At 40.4% G+C, this 15,452-nt stretch overlaps 1 protein-coding gene across 1 annotated transcript in view; it reads left to right on the forward strand.

Annotated features, from left to right (window-relative positions):
* Positions 1-15,452, forward strand: part of DIP2 (disco-interacting protein 2) — a 409,814-nt gene that overhangs the window by 362,340 nt on the left and 32,022 nt on the right. The window contains exons 4-14 of the mRNA XM_071590132.1: positions 5,868-5,996; positions 7,355-7,435; positions 7,487-7,640; positions 9,202-9,329; positions 9,571-9,684; positions 9,937-10,142; positions 11,100-11,223; positions 11,310-11,512; positions 12,506-12,733; positions 13,962-14,223; positions 14,745-14,979. Coding sequence (XP_071446233.1) covers positions 5,868-5,996; positions 7,355-7,435; positions 7,487-7,640; positions 9,202-9,329; positions 9,571-9,684; positions 9,937-10,142; positions 11,100-11,223; positions 11,310-11,512; positions 12,506-12,733; positions 13,962-14,223; positions 14,745-14,979 — 1,864 coding nt within the window. The remainder of the gene's footprint in view (positions 1-5,867; positions 5,997-7,354; positions 7,436-7,486; positions 7,641-9,201; positions 9,330-9,570; positions 9,685-9,936; positions 10,143-11,099; positions 11,224-11,309; positions 11,513-12,505; positions 12,734-13,961; positions 14,224-14,744; positions 14,980-15,452) is intronic.

Raw genomic sequence — 15,452 nt, forward strand, 5'->3', positions numbered from 1 at the left:
TTTCTGTCTCATTTATGCTCTCCGTGAAATGGTACTAAACGTCGACAGCGAAATTTTTCATGCACCCGTACCAAAAGTCATCCCATTGTTTATTTTCTCCGGCATTTGTTCCAGTTTCGTCCAAAATATTTTCCCTCGCAAAGGACTCCAGGGCTCCTTAAAATCGTGTTTCGGTATGAAAAAAGATACACCTGACGACTCGTGTTAAAATCACTCGGCGATTTTATCGTATGGGAAGGCGGTGGATGCGTGATGATTTTATAGTGAAGGATACGCTCAAGTATTTAATCGCTGCTACAGTTTTCATGAGCCGTCCGAAACCTTGTTTTCCTCGGTTGATTGCATAAGGTAATAATAGGCAAGTGGGAAACGATCGGTTGATGGGGGTGCGAAAGTTGAGCATCTACGTTAACCGAAGTGTGTCAGAAATAGTGACATTGCGAGTGGCAGTGCCTTTAATCTTTAAGTATTAACATAAATAAATCTTAATAGAGTCCAACAAAGGAATGCTTCGCGTAAAAACGTCCCCTTAAATTTTTGCGAATGATAACTCTTAGGAATTTACAACATTTTATAAGCTATAACCTGGGGAACGATCGCGTTGTTTGCTCGCCATTGCTATTTTTTATTTATTTAATAAATTTTAAAAAACTGCCCATGAAGGTGATTTTCTTCTGTCGAACAGTTTGTGTCACGGATCCTACAGCCCCACTCCCAATAATTCATGGTAGTGCCAGGAATCGCGTCACGATGGACTCAAATCGCGCGAAATTTAAGAACGGATACGGGACTGAAAACAAACACTTTCGTTGTTCATCATACTGGTAGCGATAATGCGCGCGCTTGGATAACTACTTGATTGCTGATGATTTCTTGACCTGCTGATGAGTCCTTTTTGCGTGGAAGATAACCGAGTGATTTTTCTTTTTCTCGCCACTGCTCATTTTTTGTTTAATTCGTGGAAATGAACACTCTTCCTGTCGTCGTCCTCTTGTTTTCCTCCTTACGTAATCGAAATTTGGAGGATTTCTGGTGGTAATGGCACTGCGATGGGAGTCACTAAGTCGGCCACGTACGTCTCATTTTTCCACCAATCGTCTCTCCCTCGAAAAAGGTCCCTGGTCCCCCCCTCCCAACTCTTTTTTTCCGCACGCTGGGCGAGGAAGTTGCATCGTCCTACGCGGCTAACTAGGAAACCACACGCGGATTTCATCGGAACGGAAGGAGACTATCTGAGGCAACCTCCTACTGTTGCTCTGATGCGCCCTCGGCCCCCACCTCCCTCACGTTCCCGCTCTCCCCATCTTCCCTCCCCTCTCACACACTCTTTCGCTGTCCGCCTCACTTCCATCACCGACAGTCAAACCCTTTCGTGATTCACTTCCTCCGCGTCAATAGTCACAAGCCTTTCCTTCTAATTTCGCGTCGCGGACGTAGCATTGTTTTGTCGCGCGGCGAGGGACGCGGTCTGGGTCGAGCGTTTTCGCGAGTGCCTTGGTCGATTGGCTTGGATCGGCGGTCCCTCGACGTTTCGTCGTGCGTTGACGCGCCTCTCGCTGCGCCATCGTCGAACCGCAGGATACGGTCGCGGCGGCGGTGGCTAAGGTGACGTCCGAAAAAAATCAGCCTCCTCTCCCTGCCTCCCTCCTCCGTGGATAAAATAGTTGGGAGGGGGGGGGGGGAAGAGCGATAAAGTAGCCGCCGCGGTGATGTAATGTGTCGTCCTCTGTCCCCGGTGTTTGTAGTCGCATCGCGGATCCGTTCGCGTCCAGTCGGACGGGATGAGGTCCCATCGCAGCAAACGTGTCGAGCCGCCATGGTACTTGAGGGGTGAGTCCGTGTGATATTTTTTTGTGCGCGAGACGACGGGGAGTGATTAACGCGGGCTTTGGTTGCCTGTGGTAGGGTGAATCACGGACGGACGGTGCTCGTGTTTGGTGTTTTAAAATCGTCTACCGATCCGGTTCCCCATCGACTAGTGTGCAGTGTGAGAAACGGCTCTAGCAAGAAGGGGATAAATAAGATAAGGGTGGTCGAAAGAGGGCTTCCCGTAACAGGTATTTCCGTGTCGCCTCCGTGTTTGGATGCCATCGAGAGACTTAACACGATTCCGGATCTTCGGCGCGAAGTTTTGAGTTGCGGAAACGCTCAAAGAAACCTCTCCATGTGAAGAGGCTGTGCCTTACTGTACTCGTATGTTGCCTGAAGTCGGGATAGGAAGTTGAGTTGGCAAACTCTGTCCGCCATTTAGTACGAACGTCAATTTGCTTGCTGTGCCCCACGTCGAAGAGTATCAGAATTTATCTGTCACTTTATTGAAGTGGATATAAAGCGCGAATTTCCTTATCTGATTATTAACAATTATAATCTAAAGCCTTTGAAAATAATTGATTTGTGACATTAGTGGATGTAAAGTTGAGTGATTGACGAATACCTTTCACAGTATCATACCTAGACAATTTTCATGCGTTCCGTAGGCTCGCCACATCTAACGTATTCCAAAAGGTCTTCGGAGTCGTTTCCACACATCTTCCCACCAGTTTTTCCCCCTGATCGAGGTATAGTGTTGCCCTCCGGCAGGGGATGTGTTCGTTTGTCTACATCAAGGTGTCGGGTATTGTCTTGGGGCCCTTCTTTGAAAGAGGTCTAGGCGAGGGGGGGCGGCGAAGGATGGAGAGTATATGAGGGGCGGGGACTGTATTGTCGGGGCGGTGTGGTGTAAGGTTGCCGTCACTCTCACCATGAGATCATCAGTCTTTTAGAGTCCCACGCGACGAGAGGCAAAGGGCGCCTGGAAACCTTGCGGCTCCGAGGACGGCAGCAGGGAGATGATTCCTTCCCCGGCGCCCCACCCTCGGATACCGATCGCGACCATTATCCGCTGCTTCGCCGCGAATCAAAGTTACCCTTCGGCTTGTCGGCCCGTAAGGCCGCCCCTGTTTACTCGATAGGCACTTGACAGGCGAGGATGGACACGAAATCACGGAATCGGTCACGATCCCGTCTGGGTTTCTCTCCACCAGTGTCGTCACGGTAGCAAGGTCGTTGTAGACACAACGAAGATAGTGCTGGCGAAATGTGTCCGATTTTGTTTGCATTTCCTCGTGAATTTCTCCTGTTAATGTACGCAGCATTACATTCGTGATGTTTAATGCGCATCCACTCAGAGGAAGACATCTTCCGCCATCCTGAATCCAAACACGTCACGCGGCGTTTAACTGCCGTTGTTTTTGTCCTCTTATATATAAGTGATAAAACGACCACATACTCGAGCCAATCGACATATTCCATCCGACCCTTGTTGTTACTCTTCCCAGTTTTGCTGTATCTCTCGAGCAATTATTTGTACGTTTCATGAAACCGTAAGAGCGGCTGATAACGTGAGATAAACAATCATTAAAGTCGCCGACGTCAGCTGTGGATCTCCTCCCCGGAGAGACGGAAGTTTTGGTTAAGATGAGCTGAGAGCGAAGGGAGAGGGTTCCGCTCTTTCTAACAAAATTCACACTGCTCTTTACTTCCGAAAGGATGGCAGGTGCCTGGACTTCCTGCAGTTTCCCGAAATGTGATCTCATGAAACTCCTTGACCGCGCCTAAAATGCTCTTGTCCCTACGCGTCTTGCGGCGTTTAAACCAGTTAAGAAGCTTGAAGTTTAATGACCGAAGCCTCGGCTTCCAACCGCCTCATGCTGCTGCAGTAATTTCTGCGCGTATAAGAATTGTGTACGAATGAGTATATCCGTAGATGAGTGTGTTTGACCGTAATACCACGACGAATAAAATGTGAGTGAGTCATAGACGAAGCGGCCATATTTTCCCATCGATAATCCGGACATAGGACCTACTTTCTATCGCCTTGGAACCATTTTATCGCTTATTTTCTGCGTAGTCTACCATTTAGTCACATCATAGACTAAATTATTCCCGAGAACGAAATTTAATAACTATTTGCATATATCCCCAATCGTTTATTCAGAACGTGTATTATGCTCATGGCGTCCGTTCCTTGGCTATGACTTAATTTTCTCATTTCAGTAATTTGATTGTATTTTCGACATTGCCCTTTCTATAGTTAGCCAGGAATGCATGTTTCTTAAAACACTAAATAATTTTTACAACTACCAGGGAGGGTGCACATCCACGGCCGAGGCCGGATGTCGACCCCGAGACATAAATGGAATCCTCTGCTATTAAATAGTATTGCGTCGTTGTCGGTTTTTTGGGGCGAAAACTGGCGAAATTCGTACTCATTATTGTTGTTGTATACCCGGGAGGGAAATTGCCCCTTGTGCATGCTAAGTTATCATAGCCCCCCCCTTAGCCTAAAATACGAACATGGATGGTGGTGAGGAAAACAGTAGAGTTGGCGCAGCATATATTAGTTGCTTTGAGAAATATGAACACGGCAACGGCTGCAAAAATCTCCCAAGCACCCCACCTTCGTGTTATTACTTGCCCACAACCTTGGAGTTAATGCAGGAGACGTTAGAAGCAGCTTCTCTGCTGCCCTCTCTTCCCCCCCTCCCGACTCACAGATACTCCAGTGTCCCTCCCAGTATATTCACCATTACCTTTCCAGTCGCCCATTAAAGACCAAGTCAACTTGCCCGAGCTTCACCATTCTCCTACCCACCCACCTCTTTCTCTCGCTCTCGACCTGTTCCTCCTCTCCGCCAGACGTCGATGGCTCTTCTTTCCCCCTTCTCGTCTTTCCTCCCCTCCTCTTCTTCCTCCTCCCTCTCCCAGAACTTTCCATCCCTTCCTCTTCCCTGTCCCTCCATCCTTCCCCCACCCCCAGCCCTCTCCGTTGCCTTCCACCATCACCACCGGCTAACGACCGAAGTGCCCTCCGGGGTACACGTACAGTCGTGACGTAGTCGTAGCCTCTGTTCCTCCTTCAGTCCTCCTCATGTTGAGCCTTCCTCCCGTTGCTGCACTGGGTCGGTGTGGTCTTTCAAGTCTTATCCCCCAACCGAGTTAGGGGCATGACGGTGCATGAATGGAATGTTTAAGTTCTTCCTCCACTCCGTCTCGCACTTTTCCGAGCGAAGCACACGGATGATCGCTCTCCGTTCCTCCCGTGTTTTGTGTGTGTCTCGTCCGATGTGTTCGATGCCGTTTTTTGATGTTCACGGTGCTGGTGTCCGAAGTTGCGTAGTGTTTTGTTTTCGGCCTTCAGACGGGAGTTGGGATTCGAAGGGCGGGGCGCCGGGGAGCGAGTGGGTGTTTCGGCGGCGGTGAGGTAAGTGGCGCATGTTCTCTCCTGCAGTAGTGAATGGGGGAAAGAGCACTCGCTCAAGACCTTGGAAACGCAGTAGAAGCTGTGTTTCACTAAGTGCGTGCACATGTTGATGTTTTGGAGGTTGAATTGAAATGTTTTGCTCGAACCTGACGTTCATCGGTGACCACCCTCTTCAGGAGGACAGGTTGGGTGCTCTGTCAAATCGTGGTCATCATGCCACGGGGAAATGATCTTTCTTATGTAGCAACTGTGGGTGTTTAATGCTTTGAATCGAAAATTTGCATGATTTTTTCACAATTAAATATATATTTCATTTGAATCTGTAAAAATTTATTGCACTTTTCTGTTTTTCCGTTGTGAAATATTTACAGTATTCTTGGAAAATAAAGTAAAAAACCGTAAAACCTTGCATAATTCTAGGGCGGATGCGAATTTGTGGCGTTGTGTAATATGTTGATGATTTATATATTCTTACCTAGGTATTGGATTTTTTCATCCATCCAAAATTTAATTTCCAAGTAAATGAGCGCAACTTGTTGCATGATTTAAGGTTAACCATTTGCCCAATGCCTTTTACTATGATGTGCATGTTGTTTTCTTACTGAAATTGAATTTTTGTTTACAGAGGTGCGGCAGGAGGCGGTGCAACAGGCCCTGGCGGCAATGCAGGGCCGCCCCAAACCATCACTGCCAATGCCATCGAAGCGCACATCTGTGATGGCCAGAAGCCCAGACAGAGAAAGGAGAGATTCAGGTAAATGATATGTTTGACATCAACTGATTACATTTGAGTACAGGATTCACTTTTTTTAAAGGTGTAAAAACATCAGCTCTCTATCAGTATTTCAAAAATATGAAATGCTGTTGGATTCTTGAACTTGTTCATAATTAGGTGTCCATTGAAAAATGTCAGACCTGATGGACACAGTGATCCATGGACATTGTTGTGAGAACTCTTGATCTGTAATGCAGTGCTGTGAATGAAACTGTGAACTGTGCAGTCTGGTAGTAATGGATTAACATGAAAGTGTCTGTGCTATGTTTCTCAGGTGTTGTATTAACGTTTGGATGTTAGAACTGTGGTCAGATTAATGATGAGGTCGAAGTGTGTTCTAATTTGTGCAAACTGCATCTCTCCTCTGCCATTATAAGTGATGTGTTCTTGGGAAATGGAAGCATTTTATCCCATGTAGCATTATGACTTTGCCCAGATTCACACATGCGATGAATAAGGAGAGCCTTATGGTTGAAAAAATAGATTTTTTGCCACCTTAATATATATCACTATCTTGATGAAATATTAGGCAGAGGTAATGTTCATAAGTAATATAAGTTGAAATGATGAAAGGAATCAGTGTTTGTTTTCTCTCTCTTGATTTTTCTACTGATAGGATATTTTCTCTCCAGAAAATCACTAAGTTTGCTTCTCCTTAATCATTCACCTTGCCAATGTGCAGTGCATTGATTGATACATGAGATAGAATGTAGGATTTCAAATCAAAGCTGTAATTAGCTGACATGTGCATGATCTCTGTTCCTATACATTTTACCTACCTAATTGCTTCTGCAATGATCCAGTACTCATCTAATAAAGGCATTCATTGGCAGTCAATATCATTTACTGGTATAGGTTGGCTTAATTGCTTTCAAATCATTTCATCCACTTCTATAAGTCGAGAAAGATTGGCTGAGGCATCTTGGTTTCATTTTCACATTAAGTTCAGCCTTCTCTCCACTGTCATGACTACAAACGCATGTTTTCCACATAACACCATCCCAACATGTCTGTCTCTCTCAGTTGACTATGAATTTCGATTGATGCTATTCGACACAAGTGGAGAAAATGGATGATCATGCTGGTCTTATCTCTCTCTAGTGACAGCTATATGAACCAGTACATGGCACCTGTTGTCTATCCATGTCTTGTATTTATAAAATGAATGTCTGTGTGCCTGGGCCTGTTAAACCGTGTTTTTTTGAACTGCATCTTTCTATCTGGTCTCAATCTCAAGAAAAAAATTGGGCGATCTTTGAATTTCAGCACATTTCGTATAGTGTTCTTAGCTACATGTTTGTTCTGATGAAATTGTGATGGTTGTTGTGTCCTGACAGCTTCCAGCTCGGATGAAGACAGCGTAGTGAATGAAGGGGATGCCCGTGAAAGCACACCAGAGAGGGAGATGGGGAGTGGAGGCCGGGGGGAGGAGAGGGGGGGAGGCAGGGGGTCATCGTCTCGACCTCCAGCGCAGCCTCCACCCTCGCAGGGCTCCCACCAGTCACCGGACACCAGCAGCACAGGATCTGCAAGGGACACTCCCCCTCAGCAAAGGGCCCATAGACCTGAAAGGCTGCAGCCACTGCCATTGCCCTCCCAACAGCAGCAACCTCAGCAAATGAGGTAAACACAGGGAGTTGGGCATAATGAGATTATTGTATAATTCACTATTATATGGTGGTAAGGCACATTACTTCTGGATTTGTGTGCATTGCAATACTCTCTCTCAAATGATAGTTTCCAGTGTGAAATTCATATGGAATTTTAAAAGCAATGGCTAACCTGTCTCTTGAATATTTTTCAAAGACTTCTTGAGGTGATTTGTAAAGAAGTGTATAAACAGCTTGGTGGAAGGAGGATTGTGACTTTTCATTTTTCTACAGAGTATTTTTGAAATTGGTTGTTTGCTCCAAAATTCAAAGAGCATAAGGGCATGATTACCTAATGAGTAGAGTATTTGGCTAGTAATTGGAGGCCCTGAGTTCTATTCCTGATCAATCCCAGCTTCTCCCAAGCTGTGATTTTTTTTGGGGAATTAAGATAGAAACTGGCCCCCCAACTCTGATGTGAGAGTTTTAGATGCTGTAGTAGAGCTAAGAACTAGTGTGCTCTATGCCATTAGTACAACCAACCTTCAGGTTTGATGTTGTAGCTGTAGTGGCCATGGAAGTAGTATATTTTTACTTTTTTAAGGAACAAGGAGAAAATTTAGCATGTTTCATTTGCAAACATTTTTTAATTAAGTTTTGAAGATAAGTGTCAAGCCTGGAATTTGTGGAGGTATTACCTTCGTAGGTTGAAAAATCAGACATCTTATGAAATTCCTGAATTCAGCTTGAAAATCTGTGGAATGATAGAGGCACAGGAAATTAGCATAAGTTAGTATAATATTGATTTTTTATGGGATGGAGCTAGAGGAAACCTCTTACTCTATCTCATATTGCAACGGACAGCTCTGTTTATGGTATCATTTTGCCATATGTATACATAAAATTAGGTGACATCAGGTTGTTGATGGGCAGTGATTTAATACTCTGAAACCAGCCACCTGTCTACCTAATGTAATCCCCATTTGGCCAAAAATTGAGGTCCCCTTTTCATTTGTGGATTCTTATGAGGATTTGATGAGTGCCAAGTGAAATAGGGCTGGAATATTCACTTCGTACTGAATTCCTGTGGAATTCCATGCCAAAACATCTTGGCATGGAAAATATGTCTTCGTATTTTTGAGAAATAGATTTTGAATGAAAAATTACTGATTTTCTGGGACTAGGTGAACAAATTTATTTGATGCTATGACTAAATATGCTATTCACACCATGGTTAAATTGGAAATGCTAATGTGGTTGTAATTTTGAGGTATATTATGTACTGGGCCTTGTTTAAAGTGATTTAAAAGAACTCAGAAACTTGTTAATTCGATATAAAAACCTTAATTACATGACCCAGGTACACTGGTTAACAAATTGCACACACAGAATACACGAGGATGCGCTTTGGTGATAACGCTTTTTGGGATGAGATATTCATAAGCTTACTTGAGTTCTTGACTATGTATGCCTGGAGAACTTTTAGAACTTCAAGAGCAAAGCAAAAAACTTCTCCCCAATAGCAAATTTGAAATATCTACTAATATGTCTAAAGTACTTACTGAACAGTAAAACCATTTTTAATTCCTTTTCAGGCTTCCTAATGGTGGACCAGGTATCATGGGCTGGGAAGAGCAAAGAAGTAATGAGTCACGGGAAGAACGGAAAAGAATGAAACAAGAGATTACAGACTTAGCTGATGTGATGCAAAATTTAAGGCCATGTATGTGTTTCTGTCTGCATGATTAAATCCCATTTCGTTCAACTTCTTGCCTTCAACTTAACTATTGTTCTTCTGTGAAAAAATACCTATTTTATTTTCCAAACATGACCTTAATTATAAATGAAAGTATGACTCAAATATGCACGAATTATATAAAATTCTCAACTGTCTTCCCATTCTAGTAGTTCTGTGTTTGTCTTTCTATAATTAATAAGTAATAAGTTGTTTTTATTTTGTTTAGATACCCAACCACCTGATGTAACTCATAACACTGCCCAATCTAGAAGAATGACAGCTGCTGATAGAGTCAATAGGTACAACCAATCCCGTCAGTCATCTGCATCTGACGATATGGGTAAGCTAATTTTTATAAATCAATATTCAGTTCTCTTGACTGAATTTATCAAAGGTCAAATTGTCCTAATTTAATGAATAAATTACAGCTATGAATAATGGTGGAATCACCTAGGAAAGAATAATATTCTCAAAATTAAGCTTTACTTAACCACATAATAATAAATATGAAGAAGAGTTATTGTGTAAACTTCCCTAATTAAATCTAAGCAGTTTTCTTCTAACAATACGGAAATCGTTTTTGTTACCAAAGGAACTGTTACCGGCACTGGTCGGTGGAAAGTATCTGCTAAAATCCAACAGCTGTTGAACACACTAAAGAGGCCTAAGAGGCGTCCACTGCCAGAGTTCTATGAGGATGATGACATAGAACTAGAAATAGCAGCAAACCCTAAGGATCCTAATGCACCCAAACCAGAGGGAGGATGCATGACTGCAGCAGTTGGAGAACAACTTGTGGTGAGGGGTTGTTTGCATACTAAAGTTAATTTATATGGAATTAAGTGCATATCACTGCTAAGTTACTTTCCTCCACTCATTCTCCGAGAATCCATTGTGATGATTATTTATTCTTTTATATTATGCCCAAATATTTCATTATATAAGTGTGCTAAATTATCTGTCAGCTCTAAGCAAAGACAGTATCCTGTAGTGGTGGATTGTATATAAGGGACTGTGTCCAATCTGTGCACCAATTGTCAAATTTTCGTTATTTTTATGCCTTCCTGTATGCATAATTAGGCCCTTTATTTTTTAGATAGCTTTAGCACATTAACATTCAAGCTGTAATACAGTGTAATGTACTAATGCAATCCAGTGTTCAACGTGACAATATGCCAAAATTGATTTTCCAAAAAGGGCAAACTTTTACTTGGATGTAGTTTTATGCTTTTTTCATCAAGAGTGTAATCACTTTTAATGTGTGTGTGTGTTAAAATCTTCAAGTGGATTCTTTCAATAGCCCTAAAACATTTAGAATTCATGGAGAAAACCTAAGTTAGCATTTTTTGTAAAGGATAATACATAAATATTGTACTATATTTTCATTTGATTTTATATGAGGCCAGGTTTACTTTTCAAGTTAACCTTTATTATCATAAGACATTATTTTGAGAGAAGTATTGATGTCACATTCAATTATATTTTCCATACCTGTGTGTATCAGGGGATATGTTAGGATGCCATGAAGTTTGCGTACATTAAATCAAGTTAATACTTAAACCTGAATAGTTCTGTGGGCCACCTTTAAAGGGGATTGCTTCAATGCAATATGTGCTCTACCAAAAATAAGTATTGAACACCTGATGACTACTTCAGTGTTCTTATACCAGTTGAAGCCTATTTATTTATGATTCTCAATTATGAAGATAGTGTTCTTTCATTTGCTAATCAGTTACCATTGTTTTGGTCTCTAAGGTTCCTTCTGGTCTCCCACGTAACCTTGAGGCAGCTATCCAAAGGTATGGATCAGCTACCTACAAGGCTCCTGTAGCCACTGTACTGGATCCAAATGGAAAACTAAGCATCACCCTTACATATGGTAAGCACCGTTAATGATCAAATATTTATATGATAATATTTTACATTTAGTTACATATCTAATGTCTAATCTATTGTCCATTCCAGGAAAGCTTCTTAGCAGGTCTCAGAAAATAGCCTATACATTATTGAACAAAGCTTTTAGCAAAGGTGATTCATGCCTTAAATCAGGGGATCGCGTGGCCCTGGTCTATCCCAACAATGACCCCATCAATTTTATATGTGCATTTTATGGTTGTCTTCAAGCAGGAATAGTTCCAGTGCCAATAGAAGTCCCATTAACTAGACGGGTTAGTATGCATACATTTTTTTAATTTTTTAAGTATCCTAGCAATACTGTCCTCCTGCCAATATAATAATGGAATGCAAATAAGAAATTTTTGAAAACTGATTTTTTAAGTGCAAGTATAGTTATCAGTTACCTGAAATACTTATGCAATACAAACCTTTTCGTGGATCAAATGAAGTAATTTTTCCTGCTATATGTATTAGTTAAGCAGAATCTTTGATAAATAATTATTGCAAAAAAATGTATGAGACGTCGCAGAGCCTTGGTTTGAGGTTAATTAGCATGATTTGTGTCAAGGTATAGGTGAAAATGTACCCTTGGTTAACACTTAAAAGAATTGTGGGTGATTTACCTTCTATTGTGAACTCTCTTCTACCTTTCTTTCTATTCTTTTAATGCTACTACTTCTGCATTTTTATCATGCAGTTAAGACTGTTTTTCGAAATGAAACCAATGAACTGCTATTTCCTAAATCAGTCAAAAGAAAATAGCTCTTTGCATTACCAGCTGTGAAAAAGTGGTTACTCCAAAAGTAACTCCCAGAATTTGTATTGTTTATGATCTTAATCACATGTTAAAGTACATATTTACATTGGCTGAGTTACCATGTATGTATTAAAGCATATTAATTACAAGAATGAAAAATTAATCGCCCTTTTTTTCGAGTGTTAATCCTCACCACACATCGTACCCAATCAAATGTAATCTAATCCTAAATGATAGGACAGGGTGAAAACTGGTTTTCATGGCTTAATCAAATTCTTTTGGAATTCTATACTGAAATTCAACTCATTTTGGTAATTTATGTATTTTTTTCAATTTGTACCCAATTCTTTGACTTTATTTGTATGATTCATTTGCAAACATTAAATATTTACTTTCTTAGTGGCATGTAATAGTTTTCTGGTTATCTTTAAAGAAAACCTTGTTCTCGAATCTCCCAGTAATGGATGAATGTAACCAGTAACATATAATTTGTATTTTTAATTTGCAGGATGCTGGATCACAACAGATCGGATTTTTACTTGGTAGCTGTGGTATTCAAGTGGCTTTGACATCAGAAGCTTGTCTCAAAGGATTGCCTAAAACAGCTGCAGGGGAAGTAGTAGCATTTAAGGGGTGGCCCAAGCTTCAGTGGTTTGTCACCGAGCACCTTGCTAAAACACCAAAGGAGTGGTTGCCTCCTCCTAGGCTCACAGATGACACCCCTGCCTACATAGAAGTGAGTATTGAGCTACTTAATGAAAGCCTAGTGCCCATCAGCATGGGTATGTTTAGAAATAATTATTTTTTGTGAAATATCACTTTTATTTTTATTTCATCTGAATCTAGTGTAATTATAGTGAAATCAATCCTCATACTTGCCTTAGGCAAATATTCGCCCATATTCGGATGTTAGGTATTCTTAAATATATGGGTAATTTCTATGAAATAAAGACTTAATAGAACAACAAATTTATGTTTAAATATTTTCTTTTATTTTAAATTTGTGCTCAGTATACTCAGTTTTAAGGGTCACGGAAGTCTAGTGGTAGAGCATTGGACTACTGACCAAAGGGCTCAGGTTTGATTCCTGGGCAAGCCTCTCTGACACCCTCAGCTCCACCCAAGCTTTGTTTGTGATTTTTTGGGTACCAGGTCTTCCTGGGAAACCATAGCCAGCACAGGGAAAGGAATGGGCCCCCCTACCCTGATGTGTGGATTTCACACACCGTCAGGCTTAGTACTGGGTGAACTCGACCATCACCTACCAAACCAACCTTAGGGTTGATTACTGTGTTTAAGGTTTTATACTCAGTTTTGAATTAAGTTAATTATTTGCACAGTTTAAGGCTTCATTTATAACATCCCATAAGTAGGATATTCTTAAGTAAGTTACATTAAATTAGCGATTATGACTCAAATTGTTTTTATGCAATAGTTTGTAACACTTACTTAAAGAATATCAATTTCTTGCTAAAACTATTAATTTATTTGAATTTTTACCTCTGAATCGGTGGTAACTTTTTTCTGGTATATTGATCATTGTAATATTTGGGTTAACTTAACAAGATTCTTTACTTCAAAGAATTTCTACATCTGCTACATGGGACTCCTTTAGGTCTCAATTAGCTGGAAGTTCGAAAGCTGTTATGTGGATTGATAAAGGAAAGTAGTTTCACCTTTTTTGGAAATAAAGAATTAATTGGGATTTCCTTAACAACATATTTTTATGTTACCACAAAGGAAAGTGAAAGTTTTATTTATTGTTGCCTATACAATGATAAACTTCATGCTCCGTCCTATCCTCACAATATTGCAGTAATTTGTCCTTTTTGTCCTTTGATCAATTTCTTTGTTATTGTGTGCTTTGCTGTCATAAATATTTTGACTGATTACATTTTATTCTGCAAAACTGTTTTCTGCTGAATGCTGATGCAACTGACTACCCATTTCCTTTTTGCATATAGTATACAACTGACAAAGATGGTTCTGCAATGGGTGTTACTGTGACCAGGTCTGCAATGCTTGCTCACTGCCGTACTCTGACAATGGGCTGTAATTATACAGAGGGTGAAGTGATGGTTTGTGTTCTGGACTTCAAACGAGAAGTTGGGTTATGGCATAGTGTGCTTGCTAGTGTTTTGAATGGCATGCATGTGGTTTTCATACCATATGCTCTGATGAAGGTCAATCCTGCCTCTTGGATGCAGATGATTACCAAATATAGAGGTAAATTCAGATAATTTTTTTGGTTGCATGAAAAAAATAGATATAGAAGTTTATTAAGCATTTATGATATTCAAATAACTTGCCATATGCTGAATGACTTGCATCTTCAAAAATTGTGTATAAATAAGTATCTTACAATTGACTCACTGACATCAGTGCCAATTTAAGGAACTATTGGAGCAAAACTGTGAGATGTTGTTATTTCCAAACTAATATATTTACCATTGATATTGTCTAGGTTCCCAGTTTTTCAAAAACCAATTTTACTTTGCTTCCTCAGGAGAAAATCGTTCTTAATTTCTTTGGGAATTTCCAGCTTATAATGGGTCTTTCATAAATCCTTTTAAATTTTAAAGAATTTTTGTGATTATAAAAATAATTAAGTTTCCCATACAAAAGTCAATTTGTCTCTCACCTCTCTCAGCTGAATAGTTAACATATCTCTAAATTTTGGAATTGACTGTTGCATTTGACATTTTATATTCACAAATTTTATCTCTTATTATAAAATTGCCTTTCAGCGAGTGTTGCCGTAGTTAAATCTAGAGACCTTCATTGGGGACTTTTGGCAACAAAAGATCACAAAGAAGTTAGTCTAGCATCTTTGAGGTTACTTCTTGTGGCTGATGGAGCCAATCCGTGGTCTCTCTCATCTTGTGATCAGTTCCTCAGTGTTTTCCAATCAAAAGGCCTGCGCTCAGATGCCATATGCCCTTGTGCATCTTCCAGTGAGGTTCTTACTGTTTCAATACGCAGGTGAGTTGAAATTTTTCTGGCAATTTATCAGTTGATGAATGATAAGATCATAACGTTCAAAGAGTCAAGTATCTACTTAATGGGTTCTTTTTCTGAAGTGGAAACTGTTTGAAACAGAAGTAATACATGAGGATTTTTTCAAAAATTCTCTTTACAGTCAATATTTATATTAATAATTATTTTTTATGTGATGAATAAAAATGAGATAAAGATATGTAGAGGTATTTTCAATTCATTTTTCAAGTCCTTTCATTGTTTTTATTGGTGAATCCTTTCAAGTCATTGTTTGAACCTTTGAAGTACAGCAGTCATGTTTAGTGTTCATTATTTGTGAATTCCTCTTTGAAGGATGACTAGTAATTTATTATATGAATAATATTGAGCAGCAACTGGAAATTTTGAAGTCTATCCAAGTCTATTTTTTCATAGCAAATTTCATCATAATAATGTGTTAAAAAAAATCATTTTCAAGG

The sequence above is a fragment of the Hetaerina americana genome, unplaced genomic scaffold (genome assembly GCF_022747635.1).
Source record: "Hetaerina americana unplaced genomic scaffold, ioHetAmer1.1.p SCAF_4, whole genome shotgun sequence".
In the NCBI taxonomy this organism is placed as follows: domain Eukaryota; kingdom Metazoa; phylum Arthropoda; class Insecta; order Odonata; family Calopterygidae; genus Hetaerina; species Hetaerina americana.